This window comes from Engystomops pustulosus, chromosome 4, assembly GCF_040894005.1.
Source record: "Engystomops pustulosus chromosome 4, aEngPut4.maternal, whole genome shotgun sequence".
Taxonomy (NCBI): Eukaryota; Metazoa; Chordata; class Amphibia; order Anura; family Leptodactylidae; genus Engystomops; species Engystomops pustulosus.
The window spans coordinates 199,243,129-199,257,477 of NC_092414.1; the positions used below are offsets into that span (position 1 = coordinate 199,243,129).

A 14,349-nucleotide genomic window follows, 5' to 3' on the forward strand; every position below is an offset into this window, starting at 1 on the left:
ACCAGTTTTGATCTCCCCTCTGCTGGAGAGAAGATGTTGATTCACTAAGAGGTGTGTGTATTTTAATGGATGGGAAGACCCCAAAACTCAGATCTACACCAGTTGTGGACATAGGGTTGAGCCACAATTATGATTCCTTCCGGTGATAGTGAATCAGTCAAAAAAGGCCACATAACCTTCCTTTAAATCCCACCCCTTGTACAACCGCTTTCAGAAATGTGATATGAGGGATGTAGATGCCCTGAAAGTGACAAGTTTAGATGCAAAACCAACACAGCTCCTGAAGTTACAACATTGCGATCACAAAAAGCACTATAAGAAAAAAATTGTTTGAAACTGTTGGAAAATAATGATACATTTTTATATTTTTTAGTTTAGGTAAAAAATGTCAAATGTGAAAGCCTAAGGGTGAGAACATACGACTTAAACTTAAAGGAAACCTACCATTTCAGATCGTCGGTGTAAGGCTACATTCACACGACCGTATGAAATTGTCCGTATCCGTACCGTTTTTTTACGGATTACATACGGCCACATTGTTTTCTATGATAAATACGGCCAATCATTTATATTGCCGTTTTTCAGCCCGTACCGTACCGTATTTTGGCCGTAAAAAAATATAGAGCATGTCCTATTTTAACCCGTATATCTGCCCCGTATGCTCCATAGAAGTCAATGGGAGCGTAAAAATACGGGCTAAATACGGGTTGCATACGGTTGTGCACCGTATGCTGCCGTATATACGGGCCGTTTCCAGGGTGACCAGGATCAAGGGGGTTGACCTTCCTGTCAGCATTTGTTCTGTGTAGTAGTGTCTGCAGTGTCTGGTGAAAATGGCTTTTCTCTCCATGGAGCGACTTATTGCACTTGTACAGGAGAATCCCATTTTGTGGGATAAGAGAGAAGAATCATTTTCAGACCGCGCTAGAAAGGCCAAAAAGTGGGAGGAGGTGACGGCTCTTTTACTTCCCGAAGATTGGAGTGAGGCGAAGTCAGCAAAGCAGCGCAGAGAACTTGGTGAGTGAGATTCAATCCCCTGTCACCAACTTGCCAGTGACCTCTATAGCTTTGTGCATGATAGATGTCACCGCTGCAGCATTGTGCATGATAGATGTCACCGCTGCAGCATTGTGCATGATAGATGTCACCGCTGCAGCTTTGTGCATGATAGATGTCACCCCTGCAGCATTGTGCATGATAGATGTCACCGCTGCAGCATTGTGCATGATAGATGTCACCCCTGCAGCATTGTGCATGATAGATGTCACCATTTTTTGTTTCAACAGTGGGAATAATCACCAAGTGCTGGACATCAGCCCGCGACCAGTATAAACGGGAAAAAAGTCAGCTGGCCAAAAGTGGAAGTGGGTCATTAAAAAAAAACCCATACCTCTATACAAAGTACATGAGATTCTTGGACGCAATAATGAATGTGGGAGAGTAAGTATATAAGGTTTTCAAAATGTTAAACATGCTCTATATGTCCAGAGGTGTGTTCTTTCCATCATGCAGAATTATGTCCCTCAACTGAAAAGAATCATTATGCATGATTGACAAAAAAATCCCTTGCATATACATTTTTTTTAATATAATTTTTTATTCAACAGTACGGCTGATAACCTGGAGGAGTCTCCGGCCACAGAAATTCCACCCTCTCAGGATGAACCGCCCACTGATGTGGAGGACGCGGGTGGAGAGGCTGGTCCTTCCACTCAGGAGCCTTCTGAAGTCCCTGCTCCTTCCACACCACCACCTGCACGGCAATCTTCCACACCTACACGTAGTCGTCGGCGCAGGCCACCGCATACACAGGAGAGGGCAAGTGTGGAGAATGTTGCGTTAGGCGAAATTCTAAGTCAGCTAAGAACCCGAAGGGATGACTCCCCAGAGGACGCCTACCTTAGGGGATGACTCCCCAGAGGACGCCTGCCGCCAGAATTAAAAAAAGTATTACCCCATGACATGGCCAACTGCAAAGCAGCACTGTTTGCAGTTGTGAAAATATTCCAAAAAACAGACTACCCTCATAAAAATGAGGTTGGCCTTTTCCTGGACCGGCACCAGGAACGTGTAGGAGGCCTAATCCCACCCAGCCCTCCACGGCCCACTCGGATGTACCCCACATCATATGATGTGCCATCACATAGCCAGGCCTCAATGGGGGGAATGTCCAGGGAATTCTTTGACTTACAATTTTTTTTTGTTTATGTTATGTATATAGTTTTGAAATTTATTTTCATAAAAGTTATGAAAAAAAGTAAAGTCTACTGTGTTTAATTTGGAAATAGTTTTTATATAATGCACTGTGCCACAACCACAAAGGTGTGTGCAGACCGTGTCATTGAGCAATCAAGCTACAAGGATACATGGCCTGCATACACTCATGTGTACAGTGAAATAATCCCTCACTCCCCACCCCCACATCCAACATAACACGATACACAATTTTAAAAAAATATATTTATTTAAACATGATCAATTAATGATGAGGTCTTTGTTAACTCCTTTGACTTATTTTTAACTTGTGGCACAAAATGCACAAATCAAAAATGGGTCAATGAAGTTTTAAGCTCACAACCCACGTCAAGGGGCCCCATCTCTTGCGAGTCCCTACACTAACTACCAAAACAAAAAAGAGGAAAAATAATAAAAAACTGATCTAATAGTCCAGAGCCTCAACGTCCACTAATAGCATCCAACTGCCAGGGAACTGCACCCTCTGAAGAAACAAAGTAAGAGGCAAACTGCTCACGAACGAACAGTCCTGCCGCTCCGGGTCGTCCTTGGAGAGTGTTGTCCAGGGGGATAGACGTTGTTGGATGTTGTCCCTCCAGTTCACCATCTGAAGCACCATCGTGGATCCGAACGAAATTGTGAAGAATAACGCAGGCTTGCACTACCTTCTTAATATTGTCAGGGTCCATCTGAATTGAGCTATGTAGAACCCGCCACTTGTTGCTTAGAATCCCAAAAGCACACTCTACGTACCGTCTCGCACGAGTGAGCCGGTAATTGAAAATGCGCCTTCGTTCATCCAAACCACGCCGAGGGAATGGTCGCAACACATGACGGGAAAGTCCAAAGCCTTCATCAGCAACGATCACAAATGGTGCAGGAGGTCCAGTTGATCCAGGTAGACATCTTGGCTCTGGAAGGGCGAGCTGGTTGGAGCGAAGCCGTTCACCCATTCTGGAAGCCCTGAAGACCGCTGCATCCGCAGAACTTCCATAGGCCCCAATGTCCACAATTATAAACTTGTAGTCACTGTCAGCCAAAGCCAACAAGACCACAGAAAAATATTGTTTATAATTGAAGAATTGGGACCCTGAGTGAGCCGGCTTCTTTACACGGATGTGTTTCCCATCCAGCGCCCCAATGCAATTTGGAAACTGTGCAGATTCATGGAAACCACCCGAAATCCGGATCCAGTCTTCAGCAGTAGGCTCAGGCATCACCGCAGCTTTCAATCGCTCACCATATCACTTCGCAGGTCGCTCGCACGATCATTGAAATGGTGGAAACACCCAGCAGAAACTCATAATGCAGTGAAGCAAACGAGTTCCCAGTGGCAAGAAACCTTAAAAAAAAAAAAAAATACATTTAATATTTAAACACACAGTCCATCTTGAAATAATGAAACGTATGTACATATGAAAAAATTACCGCAGTGTGACGATGAGCCGTTCCTCTGGTGTGACGGACCGCCTCATGTTGGTATCCTGTAACCGAAGCCCCGATCGCAGGTCCTCCAAAAGACGGTCAAACGAGGTGACAGTCATCCGAACGTAGCTGTGAAACTTGTCCGGATGCTGCCGCAGGTCAGTGTACAAGTTGCTGAAGTGACCCCTCCTAGGCCGCTCAGCAACAATGGGATGAACCCAAAACCGCCGGGTCCTCTTCCGCTCCTCCGCCTGCATTGCCAAACGCCTTCGGAGAATCGTCACAAGGGCCCAGTCCAGGAGCAGATCATCAGTGGGATTGTATGACATCGCTGGAGCTAAAAACGCCAGAAACCACAGCCAAAAGAAGCAATGGAGTCTAACCTCGCTCTCAGAAATGGCAAAATGGAGTCTGGGCCAGTCAGGTGACCAAATTTGGGGTTGGACAAGCCTTTGTCATCATTTTGTCATCATTTTTCATAATTTGCCAGCCCACCGTATTTTATACGGACACGGTACGGATACGGGTGACATGCGTGCACATACGGATGAAAAACGCTCCGTATATACGGGCTCATACAGCCCGTAAATACGGGACTGGAGAAATCATACGGTCGTGTGAATGTAGCCTAAGCTGTAAACATCGAGCACCAGCTCAGGGTGAGCTGGTGCCGATGCTTAGTTTCGTTAGTGTTATAAACCGCGGTATCGCGGTTTTAACACTTTTTAAACTTTATAGCAGAAGCCGCTTCGGCACTGCGTGCGCACGATCGTCGCGCGCAACGCCGAAGCGGCTTCTGCTATAAAGTTTAAAAAGTGTTAAAACCGCGATACCGCGGTTTATAACACTAACGAAACTAAGCACCGGCACCAGCTCACCCTGAGCTGGTGCTCGGTGTTTACAGCTTACACCGACGATCGAAATGGTAGGTTTCCTTTAACTCAAGCTAGGTAAAATTCTGCTGCATTGAGTATGGATGAGCTGTTTGGAACTACAAAGTTTGGGACTGTGATGAACTCACCGATTGCAGATTGGGGTCCCCGAACCAGCTAGAAGTCTGGGTTCGGATTCAGAGTTTAACGGTGCACAGCAGCATTTAAAAGATATAATTGGTGCCAGCATTGATTGAGGAAGGTAACGGTCGGTTCAGGTTTGGATACCTGAAACTTTTTTCAAGGTTCGGTTGCAGCCAAAACTGATTTGGTCCTCTCATCCCTCTTTAATAACTTTCAGGAAACCAGAGAAAAGGCCTAGAGAATGCAAATAAAAATCTTTAAAAACATTTCTTTGTCGTAGTAGATACAATTCTATAATAATATTAAATACTTCTTTATGAAAGTGTGCATATTTTAGCTTTAAACATGTTTCTACAACCAAATATTCCATATTTGGATTACATGCATTATTATAAATAATGTTGAGGATACCCGAATCACAAAGTTCCGGTCGGTACCAATATTTGGAAGTTCGGTTACCCTGAACCCGACCCAGAACTTCATCACCGATGGCACTGATTGTGCGCAATAACATTCTAAATGTGGCTGGGAAAGCCATCGACACCATGGAGAGGATCAGCGCTCCCCAATGACATCATGGGTGACTTTACCAGCACTTACATGCTAGGGGCACAGTCACTGTGATCAGGGTCAACATTGATGTGTTTTTGAATAAAATTGAAAAAAAAAACATGACACACTTCTGTACCACAGGTAAAAATACAACACGGGCACATTAGGTGCGTGGCCATATTTACCATTAGGCAAATGGTGGCTGCCAAATCAGGCATCACAGTGCTGATTTCTGCTGTTACCATTGGGTGTTCATGTTTGGGTTAGAATAACCAAACTAAACTTTTGTTCAGGCTCGCGGTTCATGCGGCATTTGCCTCCCATTTTGAAATGCAAGAGAAACCCCAGGGGCAGTGTTTGGCCCGATTGCATTTGGGTTTCCATTGAAACACATGCAATCTGTAACCAGTACTGCTGTTTTGTTTCAAATTCAGCGAAAGAGAAGCTGAAGTAGTCCGCTCACTGTCAGTAGTAGTCATTTTTATTAAAGGAGCAAAAATTAATAATAAGATAACCTAATTGTTCATCATTTTTACTGTTATGGTAGATCTTCATTTGCCTGGACCTTGGCTTTATCATTGACTATGTTTGTAACTGTTCTTAAAGGGCATCTACCAGCAGGATGCCTATGGTGTTAATGGAGCCTGGAGACCCTCAGGATCATTTGAATACAGTCTTACATTCTTGTGGTAGATGTCCTTTAAAGAGAATCTGTCACCAGGTTTTTCTTGACTTAACTACTATCACTCTCACAATACCAAAAATAGTAATCAGGACTATATTCATCAAAAAATCACGATACATAAAACAACAAAAATACAATAATCAAATTTTATCCCCACAAGGTACCAAAAAGGGCAACACAATTTAAAAACATCGCTAAAATACACAACAACAAACACACAAAAGCGGTGGTGGTAAATAAATACACAGTTTCACCTAAATAGGTATAAGAGTAAATATAGAAAATACAGTACACGTATCTATTAGAGTACACAGGCCCAATAGTCAATTCGCCCAAAAGAAAAAAGGGGCATTACATATACAAAGGCCTACCACTCTACCAAAATGACTCACAAGACCACCACCGCAGCACCCCGACGTACGTTTCGCCGTCGCTTCCTCAGGTAAGGTATGATATGTCCCATTTCCACATCAGATTCAAATTTAGAGGCTACAGGGTATTGTTACTTCAAATGTCCCTATCTTTTCTTCTATAGTACCTGGAAACTAATATGACACAAAAATCATGTTTCCCGGTATTATAGAACAGAAGATTCTGAAGTTACACCACTCCTGCAACCAATAAAATTGAATTATCCTGACTTTGGCAGTGATTTTTTTTTTTATAGAAAAACTGTTGAGATTTCACATAAATGTAGGACTTTCACAACCAACCTCAAGGGACAAGTAGTTTGGTAGGGTAAAACATGGAGACGGATTCCCTTTAAAACTATATATTGATGTATCCCGACCTTACTGGCTCAGACATCACAAAACTAGGATTAATTCGGTGGTGATGACTTGTTCATTCCATGCATTGCTTTGTGGCATACTGTCCACGGCCACTGTATATCACATAATATCATTGTAGATTAGGTCCTCCAGGTGCAATGCTATGATATTATTGTGTTGATCCAGAATGTTTGTAATAAAAAATTATAGGACCGTAATGTGGAAAATAATAAAGAAATGGCAGCCAGAATAAATACTTATCCAATCGCAAGAATCGAATTACCATAACATGTGAAAATGTTCATTGCAAGAAAGGAGTCCATACCCCAGTGGAACTAGACGGTGTCTCCACCATCACATAGTTTTGTGGCAATGAGTTCCATAGAGTCACTGCTCTTACAGGTAATAAGTATCGGTCTGTAATGAAAGTGAAATCCTCTGTTCTCTAGACATTGAGAGCGTCGGAGTGGGGTTCCTCAGGGACACCAGATAAAATGATTCTGGGTTCCACCTTACTATTTTTTTTTTTTAAACTATCCATTGAAGCTTCCAAATTAGATTATCTGCTTTAGTCCAGTATTAGGTGAGAGTCTGGGCCCACCAGAGGATCCCCTCTTAATCTGGTGGTCTAGTCCGACAGTGGACCTAAAGGATGCCGCCTTCTTTGTTACAGGTCAACTTTCTAAAGAGATCTCTCTACTATCCATTTAAGTATTCACACATTAAAGTTAGATTTCCACATTGATGGCTAAATCTAAAGTATTGGGGACTAAAGGACCCTTGATCATAGGACCTCTTAGGACAAGTGATGTTCTGGGGTCCCAGGAGGCCATTGATTGTCCATTTTCTTACTACCCCTGCCCCCTATACTTAATATGAGCAATGATACCAAAAACTATGATTGTAGTTTTTCCATATATAGTTACTTAAATTTATCTGATTTATTATTTTATTATTTAAAGTAATAATATTCTTTCTTTATACTGTATCTTAGGTTTGCACATGGATTTTTTTATTGTTTTTTAAAATTAAAAGTTTTAATTTTAAGACTATATATTAATATTGTATATAAACATCATTTCTGACTAATTTATCTGGGAATTCACTGGACAGAAAACATTTTCACTTAATTTATTCCCATATGGATGAAAACAGTATATATTATCCCTGGCTCTATCTCTATAGAAGCGCTTCTGTTATTTGATTGCTCACTAACGGTAAGTTGCTACATTTATAATATTTGGTAGTATATCTGTATTTTTATGAATTAATTATTTTCTTTAATTAAAAAAAAAAACTTTTTAAGGAATGGTGATCTCTATATTACACTCATGCCATGAATGTAAAATTGACCATTGATCCATTAGAAAATAGCATTAAGAGTTAAGGTTACTAGATTTATCAAAAAGTGAAATGAAATAGTTTGGATACATTTTCTGAAGGTTCCACCAGTCACCAATCAGTAGGAAGTGCACAGGTCTTTGCTGTGAATGACTACAGCACTGGCCACACGACATCACTAGTATCTCATACTTGGGCCACTCTTCTTCCAGTTCTGTAACTGTTGTGGGTTTCTTGGCCATAACCTTATCACTGAGGATTTTCTAGGGGTGTAGATCCGGACTCTGGGCTGTGGCTTTTCCTTGTTTCAATATTTTCTGAGCTGCTTTACCCATTTTGCTGTGTGACATTGTGCCGCATGAAACTTGATGGCTGATTATGTGAAGAACGCAAAGAGGGGACCATGTTTTGTTGAATCACTTGCATCACTCTGCCATGTTATTGTATCAGGGGTATATCTCCAGCTGCAGAAACCATGACACTTCCTCCACCACTTTTCACTGATTTCACTAATTTCTCAGTTTTTTAATGAACATAATGGGGGTCATTTACTAAGGGCCCGATTCGCGTTTTCCCGACATGTTACCCGAATATTTCCAATTTGTGCCGATTTTCCCTGAATTGCCCCAGGATTGTGGCGCACCGGCGCTGGCATGCACGCGACGGAAATCGGGGGGCATGGCCGAATGAAAACCCGACAGATTCGGAAAAAACGCGCATTTAAAACAAAAAAAATGGTCGCGCGCCATACTTACATGCACCAGGAAGAGCTCAGTGAACTCCGACGCAACTCGGCGGACCTCGGCGCAGCAGCGACACCTGGTGGACATCGGTCGCAGGACCTTCATGAATCGCCGGAAGACCCGAACGCTTGACAGAGAAGCCGCCGCTGGAACGCGAATGGACCGGGTAAGTAAATGTGCCCCAATGTTTCTTTTCAGATCCAAATAAATTAAACTTGCTTTCATCACTAAAATGAACTGTGCACCACCTCTCCTCTGTCCACACAACATGCTACTCAGCAAAGATGAGCCTTTTTATGCTGATGAGAGGTTTGGTCACTGCAGAGAGGGCTTTAAGTCCAAATGCTCTTAATCATTGAGATACTGAATGAGGAGACAGATCCTTACCGTTTTAAGTACAGACCAAAAGTTTGGACATAGCTTCTCATTCAAAAAGTTTTCTGTATTTTCATGACTATTAAAATTGTAGATTCACACTGAAGGCATCAAAACTATCAATTAACACATATGGAATTATATACTTATCATAAATGTATGAATCAACTCAAAATATGTCTTATATTCTAGGTTCCTTTTGCTGTGATTACTTCTTTGCACACTCTTGGCATTCTCTTGATGAGCTTCAAGAGGCAGTCACCTGAAAAGTTTTTCACATCACAGGTGCCCTGTCAGGTGTAATAAGTGGAATTTCTTGCCTTATAAATGGGGTTGGGACCATCAGGTGTGTTGTGCAGAAGTCAGGTAGATACACAGCTGATTCCTTCTGAAAAGACTGGTAGAATTTGTATTATAGCTAAAAAAAAGCAGCTAAGTAAGGAAAAATGAGTGGCTATCATTACTTTAGGAAATGAAGGTAAGTCAGTCTGAAAAATTGGGAAATCTTTGAAAGTGTCCTCAAGTGCAGTTGCAAAAAGCATTAAGTGCTAAAAAGAAACTGCCTCACATGAAGACTCCCCCAGGAAAGGAAGACCAAGAGTCGCCTCTGCTGCAGAGGATAAGTTCATCCGAGTCCCCAGCCTCAGAAATAACAGGTTAACAGCAGCTCAGATTAGAGAGCAGGTCACGGCCGCACAGAGGTCTAGCACATCTCTATAAAAACTGGTAAGAGGAGACTGTGTGCAGCAGCCTTCATGGTAAAATAGCTGCTAGGAAACCACTGCTAAGGACAGGCAACAAGCACAAGAGACTTGTTTGAGCTAAAGAACATAAGGACCAGTGTAAATCTGTGCTTTGGTCTGATGAGTCCAAATTTGAGATCTTTGGATCCAACCACAGTGTCTTTGTGCAATGCAGAAAAGGTATATGAATGGAATCTACTAGCCTGGTTCCCACCATGAAGCATGGAGGAGGAGGTGTGATGATGTGGGGGTGCTTTGCTGGTTACACTGTTGGGTTTTCATTCAAAATTGAAGGTATACTGATCCAGCATGGTTACCACAGTATCTTGCAGCGGCATACTATTCCATCGGGTTTGCGTTTAGTTGGACCATCATTTATTTTTCAACAGGACAATGACCCCAAACACAACTCCAGGCTGTGTAAGGGCCATTTCACTAAGAAGGAGAGTGATGGGGTGATACGCCAGATAACCTCGCCTCCACAGTCACCAGACCTGACCCCAATCGAGATGGTTTGCGGTAAGCTGGACCGCAGAGTGAAGGCAAAAGGGTCAACAAGTGCTAATCATCTCTAGGAACTCCTTCAAGACAGTTGGAAGAAAATTTCAGGTGAAATTGAAGGTCATCAAAGGAATTCCAAGAGTGTGCAAAGCAGTAATCAAAGCCAAAGGTTTTTGCAGTTGTTTTACACTTTTTTGTTAAGTATATAATTCCACATGAGATAATTCATAATTTTAATGCCTTCAGTGTGAATCTACAGTTTTTATAATAAAATACAGAAAACTCTTTGCATGAGAAGGTGTGTACAAACTTTTGGTCTGTACTGTACATATGTATACTTCAGGAACAAGGAAGCACTACAAAATTCAAGTGAAAAAGCAGGGTGTCTTTATTTCATGTTGAGGCGTTTTGGTGGCACAACACCTTTTTCAAGCATAGTGTTCCATGATCAACAATCAAACATATAAAGACCAACCTTTCATTTCATTGGTTTACGGTTGGGGTGTGAACATAATTACAATGTACAAAAAACACGTGAATTGCATCATTTAATATATTATCATTTAAGAGTGCACCATAAAGGGTTAAGTGTGTGTTATAAATATTGTGCAACAAACATTCTTTGAAAACATATGTACATCCCGCCTATCAGAATGTGGACCACAAACCCATCTCTACAACTCATTCATAAATTAGAATAGCAGCAATACCTTGAGTGGGGCACCTGTTAACAACTACAAGTGCATGTATACGAATGTCACCTCGCTGAGATATTTTCCTTCTGGGGTCGGAGTACAACTTCCTGTAATGGCTCAGATCAGTTGACTGTGTCTATGATCAGCTGACTAAGGGGCTAGATCTATTGCATTCTTGGGCGCCATCTTGGAAAAGAGCATAAAGCCCATAAGTCTGCATTCTGGCTGGGCGAATGTGTATTAGATATTTTGCATTGTCGAAGCCATATTGGAATAAGGGCATTAGCCCTTAGATTTATACATTTACCCCTGTTATCGCTGGTATAGTACCAAAGGGACAAAACCATTTGCCAAAAGTCGGGGGCATCTGAGTGTGACCCCGTGCTGAAATGAGTACTGGTCCTACATTGCACAATGCTCCTTGGTAATCTGTATTGGAGGTAAATAAGTGGTTATAAGGTGCTCACGTTCAGGTACATAAAAAAAGAGTTGCAAATATCTCGAGACATATATGGGAGTTCGGTCCATTAGATGAGGGCTTCATTTTCATTTGCCACCTGCGAAAAAGCACTGAACGACACGGTGTCCTGCTCTCTTTTGTGAATTATATAAACAAAGAAAATAAAGAAAGCTTAATTACATGAATTATTGATCAGTATAAACCCCTATGTGTATAATGACTGACAACTAGGATCTAGGCGGCTATACAGAATCTGTCGATATAGTCTCATGCCCATCATACTATACTTCCTAAATTGTATTCTATATTTAACCCTTGGGGTTGTAAGGTTTTTTGAGTATGTATCCATTTTAACTCCATTTTTCTCAAAATTAGTTCCCTGTTTCCTCCTCTCCGTAGTGGGAGGACATGATCAATAATTGTGAATTTAAGGTCAGTCTCTTTGTGGCCCTTCAAAATGTTTACTTACTGGTAAGTCCAATCTCCTTTTTAGGACAGTGTACCTATTTTGGGTAAATCTGGTCATGAATTCCAATATCGTTTCCCCCAATATATTTTAAATTATCCCAATCCTCAGTCTTGCTCTTGTAGTGCTATTGTCTCTATTTTGCATGCTGTGTATTCTGACTTGGAAACAAGAGAAATAATCCAGCGATCTGCATCCGGATGATTAAAAACTTCTTCAATTAATTGTGGACCCGTAGTCCGAACCAGACAGATAAAATGGCGACCACCGTTGTAGTCACCGCACAGCAAGATATCAAAGTGTAGAGGTTAGCCTACTCCGGCCAACGTGTTTCTAGTGTCATTCGACACTCTTAGTCATGAACAAGAAACTTACAATATTCATTTTATATGTGTATTCTGACCCATGCTTTGTTAACTGACTATTTTTTGCCAAATGATTCAGTACCTTGCAGCCTTGGATTTCACCCTGTTCAGTACTTTCCATTTTGGATTTGACCTGGTCTATTTACCTGCGTGTTTCTATGTTTATTTGTCATCTGTTCTAAACATAAACTCAGAGTAAGGACTGTCGTCCAGTTGTCCCCTTTGGTTTAGTATTGTCTGTACCAGTAGGGAGAGAAAGAGGTCGTAGGTGAGCTTTATTAGTGTAAAGCAGCGATGTGTGGTGTCATTGTGCAACATAAAAGTCAACATTCAGTCAGATGTCCAGGTTTGGGTATGGCTTGATTGCCCTGCCATTAAAATCCACAGTTGGTGCTGGTGCCAATTGAGGATGTAATCTTTTAAAATTTAAATCAACGTGGAGTGTGTCTCTCTATTTTGAAGAAGATCATCACTCCACAGTGGGATTTAAACAGGTAACACCAAAGACTGGTGCACAAACATGAAACCAAGAAGAATTTTTGGGTCTGCTTATCTGAACTTATGACTTAGAACAAAGAGATGCTCCAGCTGTTCCTAACAGTAAACAATCTTCTTCTTTCCTACAGATCAAAGATCAAAAATGAATTACTGTGAAAATACAACAAGGACTGATTTCTACATTTTGGGCTTTTCTACTTTTAAAACTGAACAAATTCTTCCATCTGTTGGAATTATGACAATGTACTTGTTGACCATTTTGGGTAATATGGTGATTACAATGGTCATTGGTTTGGTGCCTAAGCTTCATACTCCAATGTATTTCTTCCTATGTAACCTAGCTATTTCAGATGTTATATATGTCTCATCTACTCTTCCCAAACTACTGTCCATCACCATAACACAGGATAACAGGATCTCCTTTGCTGGTTGTATATCTCAGTTGTATTTCTTCACATTCAGTGCTGTCTGTGATATTTTTGTATTAACATCCATGGCTGGTGACCGCTATGTAGCAATCTGTAAGCCATTGCAGTACACACTGATCATGAATAGAAGGGTATGTGGTACTATGAGTGCCGTGTGCTGGACTGTGTCTGCTGTGAACTCATTACTGTTGACCCTACTTACCTCTGTATTAGATTTTTGTGATTGCCGTGAGATCAGCCATTTCTTCTGTGATCTTAAGACAATGACTGCCCTCTCCTCCAGTGATACTACAAGCAGAGAAATCTTTATGCTTATTGAAGACATTATTATTGCCTTTGTACCATTCTCACTCACTGTTGCATCTTATGTCCAAATTATCTCCACCATTTTGAAGATTCGCTCTTCGGAAACACGGCTTAAGGCTTTCTCCAGTTGCACTTCTCACCTCACTGCTGTCATATTATTCTATGGTCCGATATTAATTGTGTACATGAAACCAGAGTCAGAACATTCTAAGGAACAAGATAACTTGATTTCATTACTGTATGTGGCTGTGGTTCCCATGTTGAACCCATTTGTCTACAGTTTGAGAAACAAAGATGTGCTAGATGCTGTTAGAAAGTTAATTACATGAAAAAATTGTTGAGACATGGAAAGGAAATCTACCATCAAATTCAAGCATGCATAAAAACGTACTCATAGATTCAGGCACTGTGACTGTGGTCATCTTCATATATTTGTTATCCATGGCCTCCCTCCTCCTAAAATTAACTTTTAAAATTATTTCAATGCTCCATCAAAGCTCCTTTGTGTATTTTCTCAGGCCACAACTCAAGACCCTCCCTTTACCATAAAATTGTTTCCTTACAGCCCCACAAAATGAACTTTGTGCTGTTGCTTGGCATACAGAAAATTCCAGCAGTGAGTCAGAGGGACATAGTCTCCACAGCCAAGTATAGCGGCCCCTCCAAAAGTGAGAGAGGGTAAACAAAGAGGCATCGGAGAGCAATAAGCAAACACTGTAGGGAGTTTCATACTGATCTCACTGCT

General features: G+C 41.4%; 1 protein-coding gene across 1 annotated transcript; it reads left to right on the forward strand.

The window, feature by feature from the left end:
- Positions 1-9,614: 9,614 nt before the first annotated feature.
- Positions 9,615-13,933, forward strand: LOC140128541 (olfactory receptor 1G1-like). The gene is made up of 4 exons (XM_072150238.1): positions 9,615-9,620; positions 11,941-12,012; positions 12,452-12,482; positions 12,999-13,933. The coding sequence occupies exons 1-4, from the start codon at positions 9,615-9,617 to the stop codon at positions 13,931-13,933; spliced, it is 1,044 nt and encodes a 347-aa protein (XP_072006339.1).
- Positions 13,934-14,349: the final 416 nt, after the last annotated feature.